Source organism: Neofelis nebulosa, chromosome 7 (assembly GCF_028018385.1).
Source record: "Neofelis nebulosa isolate mNeoNeb1 chromosome 7, mNeoNeb1.pri, whole genome shotgun sequence".
NCBI lineage: Eukaryota > Metazoa > Chordata > Mammalia > Carnivora > Felidae > Neofelis > Neofelis nebulosa.
The window spans coordinates 112,785,208-112,811,612 of NC_080788.1; the positions used below are offsets into that span (position 1 = coordinate 112,785,208).

The 26,405-nt window shown below is 36.7% G+C and overlaps 1 protein-coding gene and 1 long non-coding RNA gene across 10 annotated transcripts in view; one reads left to right on the forward strand and one right to left on the reverse strand.

Annotated features, from left to right (window-relative positions):
* Nucleotides 1–26,405, forward strand: part of FUT8 (fucosyltransferase 8) — a 312,495-nt gene that overhangs the window by 206,875 nt on the left and 79,215 nt on the right. For all 9 annotated transcript variants that reach the window (XM_058739354.1, XM_058739355.1, XM_058739348.1 and 6 more), the window contains 3 exons: nucleotides 377–492; nucleotides 608–770; nucleotides 10,772–10,886. In XM_058739354.1, coding sequence (XP_058595337.1) covers nucleotides 377–492; nucleotides 608–770; nucleotides 10,772–10,886 — 394 coding nt within the window. The remainder of the gene's footprint in view (nucleotides 1–376; nucleotides 493–607; nucleotides 771–10,771; nucleotides 10,887–26,405) is intronic.
* The window catches only part of LOC131517361 (uncharacterized), a 46,909-nt gene continuing 35,788 nt past the window's right edge, over nucleotides 15,285–26,405 (reverse strand). Inside the window, exon 3 of the long non-coding RNA XR_009264549.1 lies at nucleotides 15,285–15,397. This is a non-coding gene — a long non-coding RNA (uncharacterized LOC131517361). The remainder of the gene's footprint in view (nucleotides 15,398–26,405) is intronic.

Here is a 26,405-nt window from a genome sequence, read left to right on the forward strand (position 1 = left end):
GTTCAGACACGTTTTCTTATTTCCCTTAAGCTTTTTGTCACCCTCTCCTTTACCTTTGTTGCTCTTGATACTAATGAAGAATTGACCACTTTGCCACTGATGATGGTATTTTTCTAAGTAATATGATGAGAGTTTTTAGGACACAATTCTAAAGGTTCCTTTATTCCTAGAAGATCATAGATCTCTGAGCTAGATTATTTTTTTCTGTTTCTGTTCAGTATCATTCCATTGTTTGGAGAGAAAACTTTATTTCCTGATTGTAATGTATGGTTTGTGCCTCCTAGAGTCACCAATAAATATGTTGTAGCAAAGTAAGCTTTAATTTTGTTACATAATTTATAAGCTAAATGTTTGCATTATCTTTTCTAAACTACAGGATACCAGAAGGCCCCATTGATCAGGGACCAGCCTCAGGAAGGGTTCGTGCTTTAGAAGAGCAGCTTTTGAAGGCCAAAGAACAGATTGAAAATTATAAGAAACAAACTAGAAATGGTAGGTGATTATATAGTGTTTTTCTGCTATAGTATATTGATATTACCACAAATAATTAAAATTGTCCTTCATCAAAATGTTGGGAATACTGATACTATTTATTCTTTGACTGCAGGTCTGGGGAAAGATCATGAAATCCTAAGGAGGAGGATTGAAAATGGAGCTAAAGAGCTCTGGTTTTTTCTACAAAGTGAATTGAAGAAATTAAAGAATTTAGAAGGAAATGAACTCCAAAGTCATGCAGATGAATTTCTGTCAGATTTGGGACATCGTGAAAGGTGCTATTCTTTTCTTTTTTTTTTTTTAAGTTTTTATTTATTTATTTTGAGAGAAACAGAGGCCCTGTGAGAGGGGGAGGGGCAGAGAGAGAGATGGAGAGAGAGAATCCTAAGCAGGCTCAGCACTGTCAACACAGATCCTGACATGGGGCTAGCCCATGACCTGCGAGATCATGACCTGAGCCAAAACCAAGAGTCAGATGATTAACTGACTGAGCCACCCAGGCATTCCACGTGCCATTCATTTTTTACATTTCATTTGGGCTTCGGTAGAGATTATAATCTTATAATCTAAGAATATAAACTGGAACTCTTGTTCATTTCCCTGCTGAATGGTAAGTGACACCTACCATATTTAAGAGCAGAAGAGTACCTGAGGTTTCAAGGACAATAATTCCCAAATGATCAACTAGAATATATCACTGGAAAATATTATTTAAAATGTATTTCTAGATATCTTTATAACCCTAAGTAAACTCTGAAGGTAGTGATGTCAGCCAGTAATACATTAAAATATCTTCTTGTAAATATCCTTCATATACAATCAATAATTGAAGTGGTGTATGTAGTTTTACATTATAGTACATTGGAACCCATACTGAAGCTGGCAGTTACGTTTCTAATTCAAACATTAAAAACTTTGAAATAGCACCTTTTTCAGATTTCTAATGAAAAGTTAACAGGTTTTTGATACAAAAGAGCATTCTTTTATTTATTTTTCTACTTAGTTACTAGACATAAGAATCTGAAATCTCCCTAGTTAAATTTATTTCTCCTGTTTGCACATTTCTGAAAATATGCAGTTTATCTTCCATAGAAAAGAAAACTTTTTGGTACTGATGTATTCATGCAGAACACAGTATATCTGAAAATCATTATAAATACAATGAAACCTGTCCTTAGGCTTATTATATATACAAGTCTATCCCAGTAGGATTCTCATGGCAATTACTGTCTCATTAGTGAACAGTAAAAGAAAAATTGTTGTATTAACACAACCTACCACTGTGAAGAGGAAAAGAATTACCGCACAATCGAGAGATTCATATATATTTACATCATCAGCAATAGTGTAGGGATTTTGAAATATTGCTCTGCTATTTTAAGTGAAATTACAAATAAAATCCACCAGTTTATTGGATCATTTTAGCATTAACCTATAGAAGTAAGCAGAAGGGCATTGAATCATTAGGGGCTCCTGAATTATTAGGGGCATTGAATTATTAGGCCACGCATTCAGCAGTCCCTTTGAAAATTTTAGCCATACTTAGACCATTAGACCAAATGCTGACTGATTCTAGGCACGATTCTGTTAATTGGAGCTGTGTGCTTGTATGCTTTACTTACTGCAATTTTTTAGGGAAAGGCAGATCTGAAGAGGGTTTGAGTTGGGCAGACTATGTGGTATTTAAAGGAGAATTTTGCTATTGATTTCTTAGTGTTTAAAGTTTGAGTGATTTAATTAAATTGCTTGAATTTAATCTTCATATATTTTCTAGATTGAAATCATTATTTAAAGAATTATTTTTGTGCATATATTTTATGACTGTATGTAGAAATGGAAAAATATATGCAAATGTACACATGAAAAAAGTTGGGCCCTAAAGTTGATATAAATCGATGTTAAATTTTTTGTAAGTTGAATTTTGTTTTAAGTATATTAGGATTCTGACACCACCTTTTAGTACATGTTAAATATTTCACTGAAAATAAAAATGGAAAGATATCCAAGTTTCCCCAGGCGATTTCTTTTACTGTCTTTAAGCAGAAATTATAAGGAACTTGGGATGCAGCTTCACAGGGTAGGAATGTAACTGCAGGCAGCTGTGGTAGAATGCAGTGATACAATAATGAAAAAGCATAGCCAGACATTGGAGAAATAACCCTACAGTTACAAATGTACAGTGGAGAGGATCTGTATGTGTGCAGAATATGCCATCTTACTGATCATTTTCAAGATTTTTAGGTGTAAGAATTAAAATTAAAACAGTTTTTGTTTCCCTCTGGTGATTTTTAAATTACGTAAAAATCCCTATTTCATTTTTACACTTACCCAAATATAGTGTATAGGTTGTCTAAAAGCCTGTGTTCTCTGATAAGTCAGTTAGAAGTTGAGTCTGTCAATGTTTTCATTCAACTTTCCCTCTGAATCACTCTTGTCATCTTTTGGTTCAGAAAGACATCAATAATAGGAAAGACATTTATGGGCTCTTGTTTCTTCAAAGGGTTTTTTCTTTCTTAGAACTTTCTTCTGATATAAACGCTGATCCTCTTTTTTTTCCCCTTTCTAAATCAATAAAACTGTAATTTATGTACAAATGCTTTCAGTTTTGTTAGCACACCCCAGAATCAAGATACAGAACATTCTGCAGCCCTGAGAAGTTTCCTCATGCTCCTTTGTAGTCAGCGCCTCCCCACCCTCAGTCCTTGGCAGTCATTAGGTTTGTTCCTATCCCTATTTTTTGCCTTTTCCAGAATTTTATGTAAATGCAGTCACATATTATGTAGCTTTTTGAGTGTGGTTTCTTTCACTTGGCATAATGCATCTGAGATTCACCCATGTTGTTTTGTGTATTGATAGTTCATTCTTTTTACTGCTAAGTAATATTCCATTGTACGGATGTACCACAGGTAGTTTATCCATTCACCAGTTGAAGGACATTGGGTTGTTTATATGTTTTGTTGATTATGAATAAAGCCACCATAAACACTAACATACATGTTTTTGCAGAAACGTATTTTCATTCCTTTTGGATTAATATCCAGAGTGGGATTTGTGTGTCATATGTTGAGTGTCTATTTAATTTATAAGACACTGCCAAACTAGATTTTCAAGTGACAGTTTCATTCTAGTGATAATATATTACCATATTTCATGGTAATAGAGTCAAATTTACCTGCTGTTTTTGAACATCATTGATCATAAATTGACTGTGGCCTGTCTCTTTGAAATAATGAGGGAGATTAGCAGTTTAGAGTGATTATTTTTGTGATTGTGATTTTATTATTTGTGTCATAGTATAGGTTCAGTACTTGGATTTATAGCTGTATATATTTGTCTTTCAACCTCTGGGGATATCATTGAAAATTCTGCTTATCACCATGTTAGGTTGCCCAAGACATATTTAACTTAACCACTGTTGCTTTGGGTCTTTTGCATTCCTTACGTTGCCAGACACCATGTTTATGAGATAGTTACTAGAACTACTTCTTTCTGATTTTAGATTATAGCAATTATTAAACTTCAAACTAAAGGACAGGAGGGCTTACAGGGCTGATGAACTATTTCTCAATTAACTTGACTGAAATTACTGAGAAATAATCTGGTGAAACAACAATCTCATTGTCCCTGCCTGGTCTGCATCATCTCATTATCAGTAATACATAACGCAGCTTTGGTAAGACTGAGGTGAGATGTTTCCCAAGTGATAAATGCTAATTATACCTAATTATGCTGATTGGCCTTTTGATATTGTGTATAGGGGTTTATGTAGCAACGGAAAGGACTTCAACTCAGATAAGGCGTGCAATATCTGGTTACAGGGAAGATTGGTAGGTTAATAGCTTACAGATTTGTATAATCAGAATTGCTGATCATAGCTATTGTGGTACAGTAGTTTGTGTTTTCCCTCTCTGTTTAAGGTAGACTCTACTAGACTGTCTTTGAAAGGTCAAAGAAATGATATTGCCACTCTTGAAAAATTAAGTTAAGCTATTCTTTGTTTTTTATTTCATACACACACACATACACAGAAGAAGGAATGAAGACCTTTGAGATGTGATTTGATTGAGACTTACATTGAACTGGAAGGTAGATGCTCTTTCTTCAGTTGTTAATTCCTTTGGCCAAAATGTTTTTGTATGATTGTCTTTCTCCTAAGGAATCCAGGTATATTTTTAAGTGGTGCTAGAACATACCTCCAAATATCCATGGACAAAGGGAGATCTTGTCCTATGAAGTTGTCCTTAATTTTCTCATCACTTAGTCTTTATCAGCCAGATAATGATTCTCCATCTTCTGTAAGGAGACATCTTCCCCTAAAATAAAGTTTGCATTGGAAGGAGAATCTAAAGGTGGAAAAAGACATCTTATCTAATGACTTTGATTCTGTTTTTTGCCTCCCCACCCTCCCGACCTTACATCTCCCTGGATGTGATTTCCAAACTCAAGAATGATTAGACATTAAAAATAGTCACTTATTAAGGATTTCCTTCATGGCAGTTATTATGATAAAGGCTCTCCATTCATTATTTTCTCAGCATGGTAATACTTTGAGGCAAGCATTATTATTCTGTATTTGATAAATAAAGTTATACTCAGGCCTAGAGAAATTAGATAGTTTACACAAGTAAGTGGCCGAGCTATTTTTCTCCAAAATATTTTTTCTTTTTTCTTTGGTATGATTTATTGTCAAGTTGGCTCACATACAGTGTATACAGTGTGCTCTTGATTTTGGGGGTAGTTTCTTATGATTCATTGTTTACATGCAACACCCAGTGCTCATCCCAACAAGTGCCCTCCTCAAATACTTTTTCTTAATTGCTAAATACTTAGCTTCTCTGAGCTTTATTTTTCTCTTTTACACATGGGGATATAATTCCTATATCATAACATTATGTTGATTAAATGTGGGAAAATATATAAAACAACTTCCACAGTGACTGACACATTGTAGTTTCTGGTAGACTCTAGTGGGACCTGCATAAGGAAAGCCTCATAAGAGGGTATAAATAGAGAACTCTTAGATGCTTCAGGGCAAGCACAAGTAAGGGGAAATTGTCATAATGCTCAGCAGCAAGAATTTCAAGGTTTGGGACCTATACATAAGCCTGGTGGACATCACTCACCAAGTAGCATAATTATGGCCTCATATGATAAACTATTTTTGTTGTTGCTCTTATGGACTCCCCGCCCCGCCCCACCCATGTGGGCTGTCAAAAAGAGGTGGTATCTTAGAATTCCTCCTTGAGACAAGGGAGGCAAAAGGAATATTGTCTTCCTATCCGTCTCTAGATCACATTTTTATTCTTTGTACTGCTTATTTCTGCCCCAGGAGCAAATCATAGTAAAAGCAGCCTTGGACAAAACCCAAATAAGTTTTCTTGCTCTTGATCCAGATTTACCTATGGGTTAGACTCTGTAATATAGCCTCCCTTAGTCACATTTACTTCATAAATGGTAGTTCCTTCACCTTGGGATTTTCTTGAATTATATCTGCTCTGTGCTGACCCTGAGGGGGAATTTCTATCTTTAAAATTTTGTAAATTACTTTTTTTTAGAGGTTTTTTTTTTTTTTTTTTTTAGTGTTTTTATTTATTTTTGAGACAGAGAGACACAGAGCATGAGCAGGGGAGGGGCAGAGAGAGGGAGAGACACAGAATCTGAAGCGGGCTCCAGGCTCTGAGCTGTCAGCACAGAGCCCGATGTGGGGCTTGAACTCACGGAGTGTGAGATCATGACCTGAGCTGAAGTCTGATGCTCAACTGACTGAGCCCCCCAGGCGCCCCTATCTTTAACGTTTTGAATCCAGTATAAACAAAATACTTGTGGTTCTTCATTAGCATAATTGAGACAAACTGAAACATTTAAGAATAGTTTTGGGGATATCAAAATATAGAAATAGGAAAATTAACTAAAAATACAAAGAATATAAATGTAGCCCAGCTTTTGAAATAGAGGTTTTGACACCTGTCATAACTGGCCTGCTCTCTGAATCATAGATTCTGTTCTAGTCTACTGGTTATTCTCAGGCATCTATACTCCACCCACAAGTGACTAGCACTATTCTTCTGGTCTTTTGCCTGGTTTTGTATTTCCCAGGCTTTGACCTGCCCTCATACCAGGCCTTAAGATTCATCATTCATCTCCTAGATTTCTTGATCAATCAGTTCATAGTCAAAACCAAGATGGCCAGATTTCCAGCTTTTAGGACACTTCTAGGAGATTTGATTTAAGAGTAGAGTCACTGAAAACCAATCATTTCTATAGAATGGATTTTAGTCACCATATTTCCCAGTAACGATCTATATACTTTCTGTTTGCTTATTCTCATATCTTTGGCTAAAAGATGACAAATTTTGCAGGATGGTAATTTCTAAACATTATTGAATCAGCAAAGAACTAAATTTAAGATTATTTCCACTCATCATCAAGGAAGTACAAATCAAAACCACAATGAGATGCCACCTCACTCACACCTGTCAGAATGGCTAATATTAACAACTCCGGAAACAACAGACGTTGGCGAGGTTGCGGAGAAAGGGGAACACTTGCACTGCTGGTAGGAATGCAAACTGGTGCATCCACTCTGGAAAACAGTATGGAGATTCCTCAAAAAATTAAAAATAGAACTACCCGACGACCCAGCAATTGCACTACTAGGTATTTACCCAAAGGAAACAAGAGTGCTGTTTTGAAGAGGCACATGCACCCCAGTGTTTATAGCAGCACTATCAACAATAGCCAAAGTATGGAAAGAGCCCAATGTTCATTGACTGATGAATGGATAAAGAAGATGTATATATATATATATATATATACACCACATCTTAGTACTTGGCGATCAAAAAGAATGAAATTGCCATTTGCAACAATGTGGATGGAACTAGAGTGTATTATGCTAAGCGAAATAAGTCAGAGAAAGATAAATATGCAGTCTCACTCATGTGTGGAATTTAATAAACAAAACAGATGAACATAGGGGAAGGGTAAAAATAAGATAAAAAAAGAGAGGGGGGAAATCATAAGAGACTCTTAAATACAGAGAACAAACTGAAGGTTGTTAGAGGGGTGTCGGGTGGGGGAATGGGCTAAATGGGTGATGGGCATAAAGGAGAGCACTTGTTGGGATGAACACTGGGTGTCATATGTAAGTGATGAATCACTAAATTCTACTCTTGAAATCATTATTACACTATATATTAACTAGCTTGGATTTAAATAAAATTTTAAAAATAAATACATTTAAGATTGTTTCCTGGGCTTGTCTTCCTTACATGGTCTCTAATGGGAAGGCCCAGAAAAAAAGATTTAAAATTTTTTTTTAATGTTTATTTATTTTTGAGAGAGAGAAAAAAATAGAGTGCAAGTGGGGTGTGGGGCGGGGGGCAGAGAGGAAGGCACCGAATCCAAAGTGGGCTCCAGGCTCTGAGCTGTTAGCACAGAGCCTGATGTGGGGCTAGAGCTCATGGAGTGCGAGATCATGACCTGAGCTGAAGTCAGACACTCCACCAACTGAGCCACCCAGGTGCCCCAAGAAAAAAAGATTTAAAAATCAAGTTTAATTTTAGTTGACTCCTGGAATAGACCAACTTATATTGAGACTGTGTTATAAAAAATTAGTGTACTTTTTTTTGGGGGGGGGGTATATGGCCCTCTAGTTCTGTGTGAGCTTGGTTATCCCACTTTCTTGACAGAGTTTGGGATGGATGTGAATAAATTGCCAAGACTTAATACTGATATAACTTGGTAAAAACATTTTTGTGTTTTCTAATTTATTAAAAGACACAAATTAACTTTTATTCCCACTGATTAAGGAATGGCTTGATTACTATGATGTGAAAGCATAACCATGCCAATTTTGATATTTCAGAGAATTCTCCTCTCCAAATTAGACCTAATGTAGTTTTTACCCTCTTGAGGCCATATGATTGTCAATGAAATGTAGTGCTATTTGTCTATTGATATGTGTAGGTTTAATGTTAAAGCCATGGAAAGCATATTGAATGTCCTTTTTTCCTGCAACTGGCATTTGCTGGTAGACTGGTTATTTATCCCACTGTACTACATCTCCACAAAGAGTACTCCTATTTAAAGTTGAGGCTTACAACAGGTTTTGTGATCACTCATAGCTGAAAGGCAGGAAAAAGCAAAGGACCACATTTGGATATGATGAAACCTAAAGTGGAAAATATAATGAGCATGATGAGAGTGATGAGGAAGAGGTTATTGAGAAAATAATTTAAATAAACTTCCAGCTGAGCCCTGCAACACCATTATAGTCCAAGATTTCTTATATGTTTCCACGATCAACTCATACAATTTCATATAGGTGGTGACTTTTCCCCTAGTAAAAGTAAAACTATAAAAGAATACTGTAAACTACATAATAATCCAGAGGGGCCTGTTTTATAATCTGAAAAAACTTAAAAGTTGACCTTCTGTCCATTGTGTAAGACTAAGTTAATTTGTTAAGGAGGCAGTAAATTGTAGGTTTGGTTTTTCCCATTACAACTGCTCTTTAATAAAATTTTTTGAAAATGCTTAGAATCTTAGGTGAGAATAATAAATATTTTTAAAAAAATTACATATTTGACTGTTGCCCTTGTCAAAAAGGAACTAGTCAAGCTGTGGAATGCCCTGTGCATCACTGATGTTGATACATTGAGCAAAGGCCTAAAATGCTTCACAGATGACCCTTTTGTCCCAAAGCATTGTGCAAAGCTGTTCCACTACTAGTTAGATGTATTCTAAACTATGGCTATGATTTTTAATCTTTATTTGTATATTCATAATAGTGTTGCTTTATTCAAGACACTAGCTATTATTAAGTATTCTCTGTTAATTTTGTGTAGTTCTAATGCTTTTCTGTGGTAGTAAATAATAATTTAGTTTTTCCTGTGGGGTGCCAGTGCTTTGTTATTAAATGCTTTACCGTGTTATTAAGTACTTTACCATCTAGTTAAGAACCAGGAATAACAAAACTGAGGCTATGCCATGTACTCCTGGGTAAATCACAATTGTTGAGGGCTGGTTTCATTATCTGTTAAATGAGTTCTTACCGATCAGTCCCCTTCTTCAGTGTGCTGTAAGGCACTGGCTACTGGATCATATTTCTGACTGGCCTTCAGTACCACGTATTCCTAGCACCCATGCCCAATGAGTACTTTCTCTTGGTTGTAGAATTATTAGTAGGTACTCTTCATACACAAGGTAAAATCTCTGAAACAACTCTCAGAGTCATTATAGCATAAATAGCAATGTCTTAGTCTGTTCAGGCTGCTATAACAAAAATACCAAAGGCTGTAATTTATAAACAATAAAAATTTATCTCTCACAGTTCTGGAGCCTGGGAAGTCCAAAATCAAGGTGCAGGCACATTTGGTGTCTGGTGAGGACCTGTTTTCTTATTCATGAACAGTGCCTTCTCCATCTGTCCTCACATGGTAGGAGGGCCTAGGAAGTTCTGTGGGGTGTTTTATAAGAGCACTAATCCCATTCATGAGGGTTCCACCCTCATGACCTAAGCACCTCCCAAAGGTCCAAATTTGGCCCATAGGCTGCTTTTGTGAATAAAGTTTTATGGGAAAACAGGCACATGCATTCATTTGCATATTGTCTATGGTGGCTTTCCTGCTACAAAGGCAATAGAGGCCCACAAATCCTGAAATATTTATTATCTGTCCCTTTACAGAAAAATGTTAGCTGAGCCTTAGTTTGGATCGTTGTTTAAGAGTTATGTCAGGGGCACCTGGGTGGCTCAGGTAGTCTCTCTCTTTCTCTCTCTGTCTCTCTCAAATAAATAAACATTGAAAAAAAGGGTTATGTCAGAATTTTCCTCTTATCTTTTATTCCAACCACTCAGAGTGTTTATGTATGAAGAGATAATTTAAGAGGAGGAAGGATATGACAGAACAAAAATGTAGTCTTCAAATCCTGGCACCAACTTATTTCTCTCCCTTATCTTAATCGACCTGTTTCTTTGCTATGGTTTTCCATTTCCCCTTGATCTTCGTAGTGCTCTGTGTTGGGAAATAAGTGCAGCTGACTGACCTGGAGAAAAATAGTATGTTTTTCTCAACAGTGAAAATTTACTATAGGAGTGAATCTTGGATGTGAGGGACTAATTGCTGAGTTTAAGAGTCTTAATAGAAAATCAAGGATGAGAACCAGTATCACTGTGAGCATCAATCTCTGAAGAATTTGACTCTCTTCTTATGACTTTGTGTAATCCTATGAGGAAGTACAAATAAGTCAGACCTCCAAATGTTTGTTTTAATAGGTCTATAATGACGGATCTATACTACCTCAGTCAAACAGATGGAGCAGGTGATTGGCGGGAAAAAGAAGCCAAAGATCTGACAGAGCTGGTCCAACGGAGAATAACATATCTTCAGGTAAGGAAATTAGGTAAAGAAATAAACACGAGTGAAAAAAGAAGGAAAATCATAATAAATAAGACTAAGAGTTGCTGTTGGTTTTTAGTCTTCATAGCCCTTTGCTTTTTTAAAGTATTTACTCATTTTTCATATTTATTCAGAAAGATGCTATGTTATGTCTGCAGTGCAAAGATGGCGAAAACAAAGTCCCTGCCTTAAGGGAGCTAATTCTTATCACACACACATATACACATGCACATGCACGTGTATGTGCGGGCACACACACACACACACACACACACACACACACACACTACAATGCAAAGTAGGAAGTGCTGCATTTTATGTGACACATACAGATGAAATGCTCAGGAATAGCTTGTCAGGAATAAGCTTTGTGGAAAAGTTATCAGGAATAGCTTTGTGGAAAACATACTATTTGAATTGAGCTGAAAAGGATAACTAGATAGGATTTAGACACATAGAAATGGAAAAGAGTGTACTAGTTGGAGTGTATGAGTAATGGTCCATAGCTGGGAAAGAGGAGGACAGGAACCCAATGAGAAATGAGATATTTTAGTTTGTCTGAGGTTTTAGGTAGTATGAACAGGTGGGATGGAAAATAAACTGAAAAGGTACGTTTGGGAGCCAGATTGCAGAGGTCCTTGGGTGCAGGTTAATAACACTTTATGATGCATAAGCAAGTGGTTGCTGAAAGATTTTATTTGTTGCATAAACATCATTATAACAACAAACAGCGCCAAGTCCCAGACCCTTTTAAATTTATTCTCTTCGGGGTTCTTTTGTGTTCTCTTTTCTTTTAAAAAAAAAAAAAAAGTTAATGTTTATTTAATTTTTTGAGAGAGAGAGAGAGAAAGAGAGAGTGGGAGAGCAGCAGAGAGAGAGAAAGACACAGAATCTGAAGCAGGCTCCAGAGTCTGAGATGTCAGCACAGAGCCCGACACGGGGCCCGAACTCAGGAGCCACGAGATCATGACCTGAGCTGAAGTCGGATGCTTAACCGACCAAGCCACCCAGGCGCCCCTCTTCTAGCTCTTATTAATATGCATACCCAGTCTTACATGTTTGTAAGAACAGTGTTGATTTACTTTTTAAATTTTGGCATTTTGCTTAAAATGCCATCAGCTTTTTCTATTTTGGAGTCACAACTTGCTTTTGAAAGGTTTTTTACACATAAGAGTGGCATAATGAGAGTGATGCTGTTAATCTGAAGGTATTATTTTGGCTGAAGTGGATTAGTATTGGAAGAGACTAGAAGCAAGGAGACCATTTAGGAGATGAGGACCATCTGCAGGTGAGAAAATGGAGGTATGTGGCAGTTTGCATTGGAAGTGAAGAGATAAATTTGAGAGAGACTGGGAAGGTAAAATTAAGAGGCCTTTCCAAGTGGGGGAAAGAGTTGAAATGACTGGGATAATGGGCACATTGTTAACTGACAGGGAACTTAGAGTAGTCTTGAGGAAAACAATGAATTAGTAAGTAACTTCACAGCGCTTCAAGTTGAAAGCTGTTCCCATCCTTTTCTAAAACTATTGATGGTATACTTTCTGTGTATAATCATTCAGCTTTCCTTCTAAGGTTAAAGTGTCTTGTAAAAGCAAAATAATAGCCGGTGACTTAATCCTGCATATTTCAAGGTACACATTTTCCCACACTTAAATAGGAAAAAATAGAAAATCAAGTGTTTAAAGAGATCATTAAAAACCAAACTGATCTTGGCATGCTGTCTTGGTCTCATACTCCCATGACCATTCATCAGAGGTGTCTGCAGAATGAGAAACACTTGCCTCCTGTAGGGAAGAGGTAATTATCTCCTATCAACTAGAACCTCATTCAGTGAACTGTAAACAGCTGGTGGTGCAGAACTATCATCCTCATTTAAAATGGAAATAACTGTGGTTTCTGAGTTTCTTCCATTTCCACATGTTCATTAGATATGTATTCAACAAAAGTTACATTTAAACTATCATTTGGTCATAGTCCAGTCTGCACACTATCACAAGTACCTGCCACCTGCTTTATTTTCTTGATTTTTTAAGTGGCCAAGTGCTTTTACTTATAGTGCAGATTTGATCCTGTATGTGCTGATTTCTGTGGTTCTGTGTTAGAGAATTTTACTTGTAAATCATGCTAATAATTTAAAACCACATTGGCTTTTTTAATCTGTTAGACTATAGCAAAATAGCATTTCAGCTGGACCTTACTTTCAGTTTCAAATATTGCTATTTGCCAGGTCTCTTTTTTTTTCCATTGAAAAACAAAAGATGGTTTTTAATATTCAAGAAGATGGGGAAGATCTCAGTAGGAAAAAACATATTTTAGAAAAAGATTTTTCTTTAATTATTTAATATATCTGTGATCATTTTTTCCATCTAGTCTAAAAGTTCTTTGAAGTCAGGAACTATATTTTCAACATCCTATTTGTTAGAGGTTAACAATGCCAGCCATTCACTCTTTCCCTTCTTTGGATAGAGGTGAATAAGCGTCCTTTCTTCCATTCCAACAAAATTAAACACATACATTTGCAAGGAATGCTTTCTCTAACTGGAATTTTTATTTCCAGTGTATTTCTAAGCACAACAGCTACTTTGAAAAGAATGATTTGTTACTGGTTCAACTAATGGATTAGAGAGTTTAATCAGATGAGGTGAGCTATTTATACACGCTTTTTAAAATGATTACGTTTTTTCCTGTTATAACTTTTCTTGGTATTCAAATGTTTTGGTGTTCCCAAACTATTATTGCCTTAAGTGAAATATTATTGTAAAAAAGGCTATTTAACCAACTTAGATTCTGAAAGACTTCCACAGGGCTTAGCAACTATTATACTAGAAAATAAATCTGAAAAGGGGGATAAAGAAAAAACTTTGAACTTTGATACCTGTATTCAACAGAAAAATAAGCCGTTCATATAACTTAATGGAATTTTAGAAGGCTCTCTTTGTTTGGCCTATCAGCCAGCAGTTATATAAAGAATGATAATAATTTGTAGGTAACTAGGAAATAAATAAGAAAAAGGAACAATAAAAGCAAATGTTTTTCATAGTTTAAATCTGTTTGGGGGGCGCCTGGGTGGCGCAGTCGGTTAAGCGTCCGACTTCAGCCAGGTCACGATCTCGCGGTCCGTGAGTTCGAGCCCCGCGTCGGGCTCTGGGCTGATGGCTCGGAGCCTGGAGCCTGTTTCCGATTCTGTGTCTCCCTCTCTCTCTGCCCCTCCCCCGTTCATGCTCTGTCTCTCTCTGTCCCAAAAATTAAATAAAAAAAAAAAATAAATAAATAAATCTGTTTGGGAGATTTTAGGCATTTAAATACTTTGTTGCATTCAGATGATTTTATAATTTACTTCAGTGATTGGTTTGGACAGTTGAAATAATTTTCAGTTTTATCAGATTTTTACTTATACTGATGAAATTTATTATCAGTTCTCATTATCACCAACAAGTATTTTTCTAAACTCTGATTTATTTAAGGTGTAATGCAAGTCTTGGTTAAAAAAAAGAAAAAAAAAACAACCTAGATTGAGTCATCTTCTTTTTTTTTTTTTTTTTTTTAAATTTTTTTTTTCAACATTTTTAATTTATTTTGGGACAGAGAGAGACAGAGCATGAACGGGGGAGGGGCAGAGAGAGAGGGAGACACAGAATCGGAAACAGGCTCCAGGCTCCGAGCCATCAGCCCAGAGCCTGACGCGGGGCTCGAACTCACGGACCGTGAGATCGTGACCTGGTTGAAGTCGGACGCTTAACCGACTGCGCCACCCAGGCGCCCCTGAGTCATCTTCTTAATCCATAATAGGTTTCATTTTAAATCTAACCCTTTTTGCAACTCTCCAGTCCTTTGAATTGAGCAAATATCATTATGTCTCATGAAAATCCTGCTTGATTTAGTCATGTATTTCAAGTTTAGTCTCAATTTTAGATTTTCATTTATTTATCCTATACCTTGGTTTTACTTGGGAGAAACAGTTTCACAAAAGATACTACAAAATAAAAGAAGTACTTATGGCAACTAGACTTCAGTGGAACAAAGTTCATGGCTATCTTGGTTAAAATTATTTTCTGTTTAGAGTTGAAGACCTTATGGCATGTGATAAAAAGACAAAAGCGACTAAAAGACTATAATAATCTTACTGAGGACAACCTTGGGTATACCATTAGGCTCAAATTGTTAGGGTCAGGCGTAAGGCAGGGTAAAGATAGGAGTCAGAGGCTAAAAAATTTTAGCAGTCAAAGGCTTTATTTGGGAACTAAGGTCGCTGGCGAGGTTCCGTGACTCAGGGAGAGAGAGAGAGACTGGGGAGTCAGGGAAGTCGCACCCAGGTGTGGTGGCGTGGGGTTTTTAAGCTGCAGCGGTTCCGGGTTTAGGTCCGGGTGGGCCTTTTTCGCGTCAGGTCGTGCCTCGCTCGGTGATTGGTTGACCTCCAATTCATTCTGGCGCACTACTAGGGGCTTTTCATTGGGTTGCGCTGGCAAGATGGCTGTTCCCTCTACTGTGGTTCCAAGGACATCCTAACAAGTAAAATGGACCAAGTAATTCTCTTCACGTCTTAGGTTTCTGTATGTTTGTGTAAAACGTTCTTTATCCATAAAGTGAACATGTAATATTGGCTTGTTTTAAATACCATTTTGTCCTGGTCTTTACTAGTGTGCTATATAAATCATAACAAATAGAGAAAGTGCAGTTTTTTAAAATATTTTTCTAGTTTCTGATATAAAACACAGGCTCATTGTAAAAACTTCATATTGCTGATGTTTTCATTATAAGTCCACATTTTGCCATAATATGTCATTTTTCTAGACTTTTAAGTCTAGAGATTTTATTTTCATTACCATTATTAGAATTTACTTTGTGGCTTCCAATCAGTTCATATTAAATTCTCCTCAGCTCATATTAAACAAACACAATGAAAAAGATGATGATACCTTGGTTTCTTAATTTGTTTGGAACAGTTGGAAGTTGGCAGCTGTGGTGGTGAGAGGTGCTAGTGAGGGCACATAGCTGTGGCAAAAGGCATTTGCCAGTTTAACTTGAAATTATTGGTCTTATGGTTCAGGGTGTTTTTTTATTCCACCTAGATCCAAAGTTGACAATTTAAGCAATATTGGGCCCATTTTCAGTGGAGTCTAAATAAAACGTATAAAAAGTAGAAATAGTAAAAGATTTTTGTTTGTTTGGAGGCATTGTTGGTTTATGTTGTGAATAGGACATTTACTGGAAATTGGTAAGTTAATAGTTTTCCTTTTTTTCATAGAAAAGTAAAAGATGTGAAAATGGAGAACAACTATTTTATTTTTTTGTTGTTATTTTTTAAGAAAAAATTTAATAACACAAGATATTAACAAACTATGTATATGGCTCCAATTGCCATTAAAAGTAAGATCAGCTACTCTTTTATTTGTCTGAAAAGTATTTCACTGCATCGTCATTCCCAAGGGATATTTTTAAGACATACACAATTCGATACTGAGAGTTTCGTTGTTGTTTTTCTATTGTGTTTTTTTTCTCCTTTCAGCATGTTCAGAATATGATTTCACCATTTTCTGGTGTTTATTGATGTATTGATGCCATTGAAAAGTCACCTTTCAATTCAATATTTTCCTTTGTGCTATTAAAAAGATAAGGCTTTTCATCATGCTTTTCATGAGCTACAATTTCTTTATGATGTTCCAGCTTGTGAATGTATTTAATTTTTTTTCCTTAAAATTACTTATAACTCCTGGTATGATGGATTTGTGTCATTGAACATTTTTGTAAGGTATCAGAATCTTTTCAAATATTACCTCTGACCCAATCTTTCTCTTCTCTCCTTATGAGTCTTCAATTTAAATGTCCTCTACATTTTTTTTTTTTTGTATTTTCCATCTTTTTCTCTGTCATGCTTATTATGGTATTTTTTCACTGTGTAAACTTGGCTTAACTAGAAATATACTTCTCATGCATGCCTCTCTGTGTGCTTCCTAGTTGTAGCTGACCAAAAGAAGGATTTGTACAAGATTTGGGAGGCAGAAAGGAAGCAAAAGCCATCATCTCAGTTGGTTGTTGTGGCTATAAATTGTGAGAAACAGAAGCAGCAACTCTTGGAGAAGCAGAGTCAACATTGGCCACACTTTACCCCACTCTATATTCACAGTTTTTTCTGTTGACTTCCTGGCCCTGTTGACCAACAGTGACCTCAGGCCCACCCAGACTCAGAAACAGCACCTCTACAGACTTCACCCTGCTACAGACTTCACAATGCACCTTCACTGATTCATTCTGGCAGTTAGCCAGGGCTGGGTTTCTGAGATTCTCTGGCAAGTTCTGATGTGTCCACTTATGCCAGTGCTTCAGAGAGGAGGTTTTTTGTTGTTGTTTTTCTTAATTCTCTACCTTATCCATTCTGATCCTTACTTGCCCAGTGTGTCCCATACTTGTTTAGTTTTACTGTGAAAACAAATATCCTGTTTTCTATTACTCACAGTGGTTCTGCTTCCCTAACTGAACCCTCACTGTAGTGGGCACTATTTTTCTTCATTCTCTTTAAGTTCACTAACTTTCCCTTCTCTTGCCATACAGTCCCTTTATTATTTTTTTCCATTTAATTTAATACATTTTTAAGTCCTATATTTTTTTTTTTTATTTTTTAAAATTTACATCCAAATTAGTTAGCATATAGTGCAACAATGATTTCAGGAGTAGATTCCTTAGTGCCCCTTACCCATTTAGCCCATCGCCCCTCCCACAACCCCTCCAGTAACCCTCAGTTTGTTCTCCATATTTATGAGTCTCTCTCTTCTGTTTCGTCCCCCTCCCTGTTTTTATATTATTTTTTCCCCTTCCCTTATGTTCATCTGTTTTGTCTCTTAAAGTCCTCATATGAGTGAAGTCATATTATTTTTGTCTTTCTCTGACTAATTTAACCTAACATAGTTAGTTCCGTCCACATAGTTACAAATGGCAAGATTTCATTCTTTTTGATTGCCGAGTAATACTCCGTTGTGTATATATGCCACATCTTATTTATCTGTTCATCCATCGATGGACATTTGGACTCTTTCCAAACTTTGGCCATTGTTGATGGTGCTGCTATCAACATGGGGGTGCATGTGTCCCTTCGAAACAGCACACCTGTATCCCTTGGATAAATGCCTAGTAGTGCAATTGCTGGGTCGTAGGGTAGCTCTATTTTTAGTTTTTTGAGGAACCTCCACATTGTTTTCCAGAGTGACTGCACTAGCTTGCATTCCCAACAAAGATTTTACTTTTTAAAGGAAGATAGAGGTTTGTTTTTTCCATTCAAAAATAACAGACTGACTGGAGAAATAGCAATTTCTCTTTTCCTGTCAGGATGCCAGAAACTGTAGATGGTCTATGAAATGGAAAGTGGCCAGGTCACACTAGGAATGCATTATTGAAGCTATTGAAATGTTTTTCAGACTGTGGGGAAACCTACCTCCAACACAGGATGTAGACACATTTTTCTCTGACAGGACAAAATAGATTTAAGGCCAGAATATAACTATAAACTTCCATTTGTCTGCTAGTGTACTGACCATGAATGAGATCAAACCCATCATCAGGTGTTCCCAGAGTTGTGGAGTGTGTTCTACTGAGTGAATCAGACAGCATTTATTTCTGCCCAACAGGGATGACAACCAAAAGTAAAGGCAAAAGTAGTACTTGTAACTCGTTAGGAAAAGTCATTAGCTTAGCTGTATTAAGATTGTTAATTAAATATTTAAAACAATTGGAGTAGGGAGAAACTTCCAGGAACCTTCCCCATTTGAAAGAAGTTATTATTTTAAGAGGTCAAATAGGAAAAAGTAGACAGTTTCTCAGAACAAAAACTTAAGAGTACACTAAGAAAGGGAGTATCTTTCCCAAGAACAAAAATGTAAATAGGTTTAGTGAGGAAAGAACAAGAAGTGGTAAGTAGATACAGTGTCCAGGGTAGCTTTCATAAAATGAAAGAGGGGTTTGCTATACTAGAAGTTGACTAAGGACAAAGAAGGAAAGGAAGAGGGGCACCTAGGTGGCTCAGTTGGGTTAAGCATTGGATTTCAGCTCAGATCATGATCTCTGGTTTGTGAGCTCAAGCCCCGAATCAGGCTCACTACTGTCAGCATAGAGCTTGCTTAGGATCCTTTGTCCCCCTCTCTGCCCCTCACTTGCATGTGTGCTCTTACTCCCCCTCCCCCAAACATTTTTAAAAAGAAGAAAAAAAAGAAAATTTATTAAAGGTAGTTTTCTAAGCATTATTAAAAACTTTGAATTCTTAGATTTTACCGAGCCCTTGCATGTGAGAGCATAGGTCTGACTGAGTTGTTTGTGTATTCAACAAGTATTTGGATGTACTGGACGTTAGATACATTGCTAAGGATTTAGTGATGAATGAACAGATACGGTACGTTGTCTGCCCTCAGAAAGCTTAAAGTTGAGTAACATTCTCAGAATATCTTTGAATTAATTATCTTCAAATACACATACACACACGTGATTTTTTTTTTTTCAATTCCTACAAAGTTTTGTTTTGATGTTTATATTTCTGTCTCATTATTTGGATCTTTTTACTAATCCACCTGTCTGTATTACACTAATTTTTGCTACCGGCTTTTTTATTACTCCTTTTTAAAAAGCTTTTATTAAGGGCCAGAGATCTAAGTAAAAAAAGGTACAAGATACAAAACAAAACAAAAAAACACTTTTATTATGGAAAATTTCAACATATATAAAAGTGAGAGACTAGTGAATCCCTTTGTACCCATTATCCATACCCATTATCCAGCTTTAATAATTATCAGTTCATGGTCAGTTTTGTTTCTTCTATACTGGCATCACTCCTTACCATCTCTGGGATCATTTTGAAGCAAATCCCATATATTTTATCATTTTATTTGTAAATATTTCAGAATGAGTTTCTAAAAGACAAAGTATCTAAAAGATACTTTTTCAAAAAATAATCACATGCTATTATCACACCTAAGCATAGTAAGAATAGTTCCTTAATATCATCAAACAACCATTCATTGATCAAATTTCTCTGATTACCATGCACATTTTAATGTGTTATTTCAAACAGATTATCTATGGAGGAATTCTGAGAAATGGCAGAGTAGGAAGCACCAAGAATCTGTCTCCCCACCTAGACATTAGTTGCATGGGCAGAAATTATCTGACATAACTGTTTTGGAACTCTGGAGTCAGTTGAAGGCTTACAACTTCCAGGGGAGGAAAGCTTTAACTGTTAAGTTGTGGTTAATTTCGGCTCTTAGCTCCAGAGCATCTACGCATCCCCCCACCCCAACCTCATGGCAGGCAGCTGTGTGTATGTGTCCCTAGAATCCAAAGATGGTTCAGCACATGAAAATTGATCACCATAATATGCTACACAACAAAATAAAGGAAGAAAACCACCTCATCACCTCAGTTGATGCAGAAAAAGCATTCAACAAAATTCAGTACCTTTTCATGATAAAAACACTGAACAAAATAAGAATCGAAGGAAACTACCTCAACATATCAAAGCCTGATTTTTGTATATTGATCTTGTGTCCTGCAACTTTGTTAAACTCATACACTAGTTTTAGTAGCTTTTTTGTAGATTCCATCAGGTTTTCTACATAGATTATCATGTCATATGCATATAAACACATTTACTTATTCATTTTCAATTTGGATATCATTTTTGCAGTAGTCTGTTAAAAGTCACTCACCTTAATTAAATAGTATAATTTACTATTAGCATAACATACAGTATATCAAAAATTTAGTTCCTTCTATTAAAATCCTTGCCGAAGTCTGATTTTGGATTCTAGGTTTTCTTAGCAAGAGTTTAAAAAATATTTTGAAATGTCTAATGATTATGGAGGAACTTTTTAAATTCCCAGCAGTGTAGTCAGCACAACTCTGCCAGCAGTTTGTTGTTTTTAAGTTAACATTTTTCTTTTTTTTAATGTTTATTCTGAGAGAGAGCGCACCCGCACGCGTGCGCGCGCGCGCGCGCACACACACACACACGAGCGAGTGGGGGAGGAGCAGAGAGAAAAAAAGGGGGAGAGAGAGAATCTCAAGCAGGCTCTACACGGTCAGCATAGGGCTATCCAAGAGTTGGACACTTAACCGACTTAGCCACCCAGGCACCCTTACATATATATCCATATCCTCTTAATTATCAGTAAGAAAGGCTTTTATTTATTTATGTTTTTTGCATTTAATTTCTGTTTATTTTTTCCAAGTTTTTATTTAAATTCCACTTAATTAACATACAGTGTAATATAAGTTTAAGAAAGACTTTTAGGGGTACCTGGATGGCTCAGTTGGTTAAGCACCCGATTTTGGCTCAAGTCATGATCTCACCATAGTGAGATCAAACTCCCCATCAGGCTTTGCACTGGTTATGGAACCTGCTTAAGATTCTCTTTTTTCTCTTCCTCTGCCCCTCTCCCACTTGTGCTCACTGTCTCCCTCTTTCAAAAAAATAAAAATAAAAAGCCTTTTATGAGTTCTTAACAACTATTACCTAGAAAAAAATGAGCAACTGATGACATTCTAGATGCTACTCCCCCAAACCATTTTATCTTCAAGGATAGAAACACCTAATAAAGATTTTGTCTTTTTAAAATTTTTTTGAATATAAGTTTGAACTTAAATTTTACTTAATTTAGGTATATCAGCTCAGCATCTACTTGTTTTGAGTGTTATTCCATTTTCTCAGTGGTTTTCTATTTCTGGAAATAATGTCTTTTTCCCCCCAAGAAATGGCAAATTTCACTATAGTTTGACTCTGCTCTAGGTTATAATATACACAATGTTGTTATAGAAGCAGTTTTCCAAATCTTAAAGCAGGTCTGGTTTCCACATAGGAATAGTGTTGTAATTGGGGATTTTGATCTTGACTACCAAGTCCCACACCAGAGGTTCATCTTCTAGAATTCCAGTCTCAATTCCAGCAAGGCAAGAACTGGGGAGTCCCAAGGCTCCCATGAAAGGAAGAGGGAGGCTACTGACCAGAGATGGATTCAGATTTGGGGGCTGGACTTGAAACCTCTACGGTTTTTGGCGCTCTCATTTATAGAAAGGAATACAAATACAAAATTAAGTATTAAGGAAATATTTACAGTCAGTTCTGATTATCTGCATCAATTATATTCCATAAAGTCACCATAATAAAGGACCTGAATGTGAGACAGGAAACTATCAAAACCCTAGAAGAGAAAGCAGGAAAAGACCTCTCTGACCTCAGCTGCAGCAATTTCTTACTTGACACATCCCCAAAGGCAAGGGAATTAAAAGCAAAAATGAACTATTGGGACCTCATGAAGATAAAAAGCTTCTGCACAGCAAAGGAGACAATCAACAAAACTAAAAGGCAACCAACGGAATGGGAAAAGATACTTGCAAATGACATATCGGACAAAGGGCTAGTATCCAAAATCTATAAAGAGCTTACCAAACTCCACACCCAAAAAACAAATAATCCGGTGAAGAAATGGGCAGAAAACATGAATAGACACTTCTCTAAAGAAGACATCCAGACGGCCAACAGGCACATGAAAATATGCTCAACATCGCTCCTCATCAGGGAAATAAAAATAAAAACCACACTCAGATATCACCTCATGCCAGTCACAGTAGCCACAATGAACAAATCAGGAGACTATAGATGCTGGAGAGGATGTGGAGAAACGGGAACCCTCTTGCACTGTTGGTGGGAATGCAAATTGGTGCAGCCACTCTGGAAAACAGTGGAAAAAATTTTCCACTCTGGAAAAATTTTTTTCCTCAAAAAATTAAAAATAGACCTGCCCTATGACCCAGCAGTAGCACTGCTAGGAATTTACCCAGGGGATACAGGAATACTGACGCATAGGGGCACTTGTACCCCAATGTTTATAGCAGCACTCTCAACAATAGCCAAATTGTGGAAAAAGCCTAAATGTCCATCAACTGATGAATGGATAAAGAAATTGTGGTTTGTATACACAATGGAGTACTACGTGGCAATGAGAAAGAATGAAATATGGCCCTTTGTAGCAACGTGGATGGAACTGGAGAGTGTTATGCTAAGTGAAATAAGCCATACAGAGAAAGACAGATACCATATGGTTTCGCTCTTATGTGGATCCTGAGAAACTTAACAGAAGCCTATGGGGGAGGGGAAGGAAAAAAAAATGAGGTTAGAGTGGGAGAGAGCCAAAGCATAAGAGACTCTTAAAAACTGAGAACAAACTGAGGGTTGATGGGGGGTGGGAGGGAGGGGAGGGTGGGTGATGGGCATTGAAGAGGGCATCTTTTGGGATGAGCACTGGGTGTTGTATGGAAACCAATTTGACAATAAATTTCATATATTAAAAAAAAAATAAAGTCACCATAAATACTGAATTAGTGAACCACTGCTCCTGCGTTCCTGTGAATCTCTGGTCACAACTTTTTTGTCAACCAATCAACATATAACCTTAGATTATATGTGTTTCTGTTTAAAAGAATTTTTATATAATACATATTGTTGATTCATTAACATTGTATTCCTAGCTTACAGCACTTACACTTGAATGAAGCTTATCTAACACACATATTTTCTCAGTGAGGCATATCACAGCTTTCCTGTGCTTAGGAACATTAGACAGCACTTCACCACTACTCTTAGGGACCATTTTAAACAGTGGAGTTGTACACAACTGCACAAAAATGCAAAAAACATGGCATTGTATAGACTGCAAAAAGGATGTTTGTTCATAGCATGACCGCTTAAACAAGAAGGCAAAGTGCCACCTTGTTTGACCTCAGCTGAGAATTGTGTGTTTCAGGCAGCTCACATTTCTCTGTATTGCATGTGTCCACAAGTGACCCTGAAAGCTCCTCAAGTATTGATTTTGAAGTTACAAGTAAATTTTAGCTACTAGGCAAATTTGCAAATATGGAATCTGTGAATAGTGAGGATCAGTTACTTACAATGAACAAAGAAATACCCAACAAATTACAAATTTTTCGAAGTTGACAAGTACCATAACACCAAATTCCAGAAAAATTGGCATTCCTTTTTTTTTTTTTTTTTTTTTTTTTTTTTGAAGTAGGCGTCACACAGGGCTTGAACTCATGGCCCTGAGATCAAGACCTCAGCTGAGATCAAGAGTTGGACACTTAACCGACTGAGCCACCCAGGCACCCCAGAAAAAGTGAAAGTCTTATTAATTGTCTGACATTCTGTATAAACTGTTTTCCCCATATCTCTTAGCTTATACTCTTCGATTATTATTTATTGGATTTTCTATAAAGTGAATTTATGATGATTTTGTAATATTTTCTATAAAGAGACTAGGAGAGATTGAATTAGATATTTCTCTAAAATGGTTGATTAAAAAAGTTGTTTTTTAATTGATAGTTTGTGATGCATAAAATTTGCTACTTTATGTATACATATCTCATGTTTATACTACTATAAACTTGTGCCATACAGACAAAGGAATTCATATACCTTCTATTTTATGTGATTCTTACCAAAAACAAGGAGAAAAGAATAATACATGTAATTGTTTAGGTACATTTTGAATTGCATATACTACATTTTTGAGGATATTAATGACAGAAGAGAACTTCTGTGTTGACCAGGCATTATTGAGAACTAACTCCAATTCTGATTACCTGACACTTCCCATACTGGGTGCCCTGGAACCCATTCATATTGCAGTGCATCCCTTTGCCCTGTACATGTTTATGTCACAAAAATAATGGCACAAAAGTAATCCTGAACCACATAAATATATCCCGGTAGATCTAACCTCAATGAATCCCCAGCTTAGTTTTCCCATAACAGGATCCCAGAAATGCTGAAGGCCACTTCATTGCCACCCAGTACTGTCACCGGGAAAGTGAGATGGGAGGGAATTCCAGGTGGGAAGAGACAGTTATCTTAACTCATTGTGGTCAAATTTTGCAATTTTTGCAAAAACATATGACCAGCTGAACACATTACAAAAGCCATCCTCCTCCCAGGGCCTTTGAAGGGACCTGTTCAGGGGAGGGTCCCTCCAACTTACATTTCAGTAGCTCCACTCTGCCCCTAAGGAAGCCCTTCTCACTGAACTAGGAGGGAATCTTACATCCCTTAGACATGAGATTACCTGAGAACCACTGATAATAAGAAGCCTGAAATAGAGACATATTGCAAAATCAGATGAAAAATAATAGATGCTGACTGCTTAAGACTGAGTGGGTTCTCAAGTACATAGATAACACAGAAAGACTAGGTTGCCTCCAGTGAAAACTTTGCTTTATTTGATATTGGAACAGCAGCTTTCTGTTAAAGAATACCAACCTCTGACTAGGACTTGCACTCTCCTTCAATCCCTAGAGTATACGGCACTTTCTCAAATTGACCAGACTATAATCGATTATCAGCTGCTGTTCACTGACTGCCCACAACCTATGTGTAAGATGGCCATGCTCTAGGTGTTAAGTCCTGGCTACTATAGACAGTAACAGAGTCCTTTCCAGTGTGTGTTTTGTGTCTGTTCAGTAAGCCTCACTACCCATTCTTCCTAGGCTCCCACCTTTAATTGCTTAGCTTAGGACAGAGTATTGACTAAGAATGTAGGATCAAATAAGCCTTAGATATGATTCAGTGATGAGTCATAAAAGCATACAACTACATCTATGCAGTCAATTAAAATATACAGATAGTTCTCATATTGCTTACTGTAGTGGTTATTCTAAAAAGTGCTTGGGTGTTTGAGTGCTTGGATGTTCTGTGTAGAATGCCATCATGTTTTGACCTACCTAAACCAAAAATTCCAATTGTGATAACTATTTATCAGGGGGTGATGCGTGTGACTTGCACAGCTCATACTGCTTTAAAAACCCATCTGAGAGGGGTGCCTGGGTGGCTCAGTCAGTTAAGTGTCCAACTTCAGCTCAGGTCATGATCTCACAGCTCGTGAGTGTGAGCCCCACGTCAGGCTCTAGGCTGACAGTTCGGAGCCTGGAGCCTGCTTCGGGTTCTGTGTCTCCCTCTCTTTTTGCCCTAACCCACTTGCATTCTGTCTCTGTTTCTCTCAAAAATAAATATTAAAAATAAATAAATAAATAAATAAATAAATAAATAAATAAATAAATAAAATAAAAACCCATCTGAGAAAGGTTAGTACTCATTCTACTTTTTCTATGGAAAATTGAGCCATTCAAGTCATTACATTGGTGTTATACTGGGTTCAAGATTTGGATCAATTATTTTGAAAATAAGGTGATAAAACATCCAAATATCTGAAAGTCTCATTAAAGCCCTTTAATTGGAAGGTGAAAGGGAGGAGATATTTCTTCTTATTCTCCTGCTACATTAAGGGAAGTTGTGAAGATGAGTAATGTCTGTAAACTGTCACTTTTAAACACTTTCTGTATTTCTAGGTAGTAGGCAAAACTCTTATGAGGCAAGTGTAGGAGAATAAATTGAGGCTTAGAGAAGTTTGTGTAACATGCCTAGTAAATGGCAACAGGAAGAGGCAGAGTCTTAACTCCAAGCCTTTATATTCACCATTAACAAGT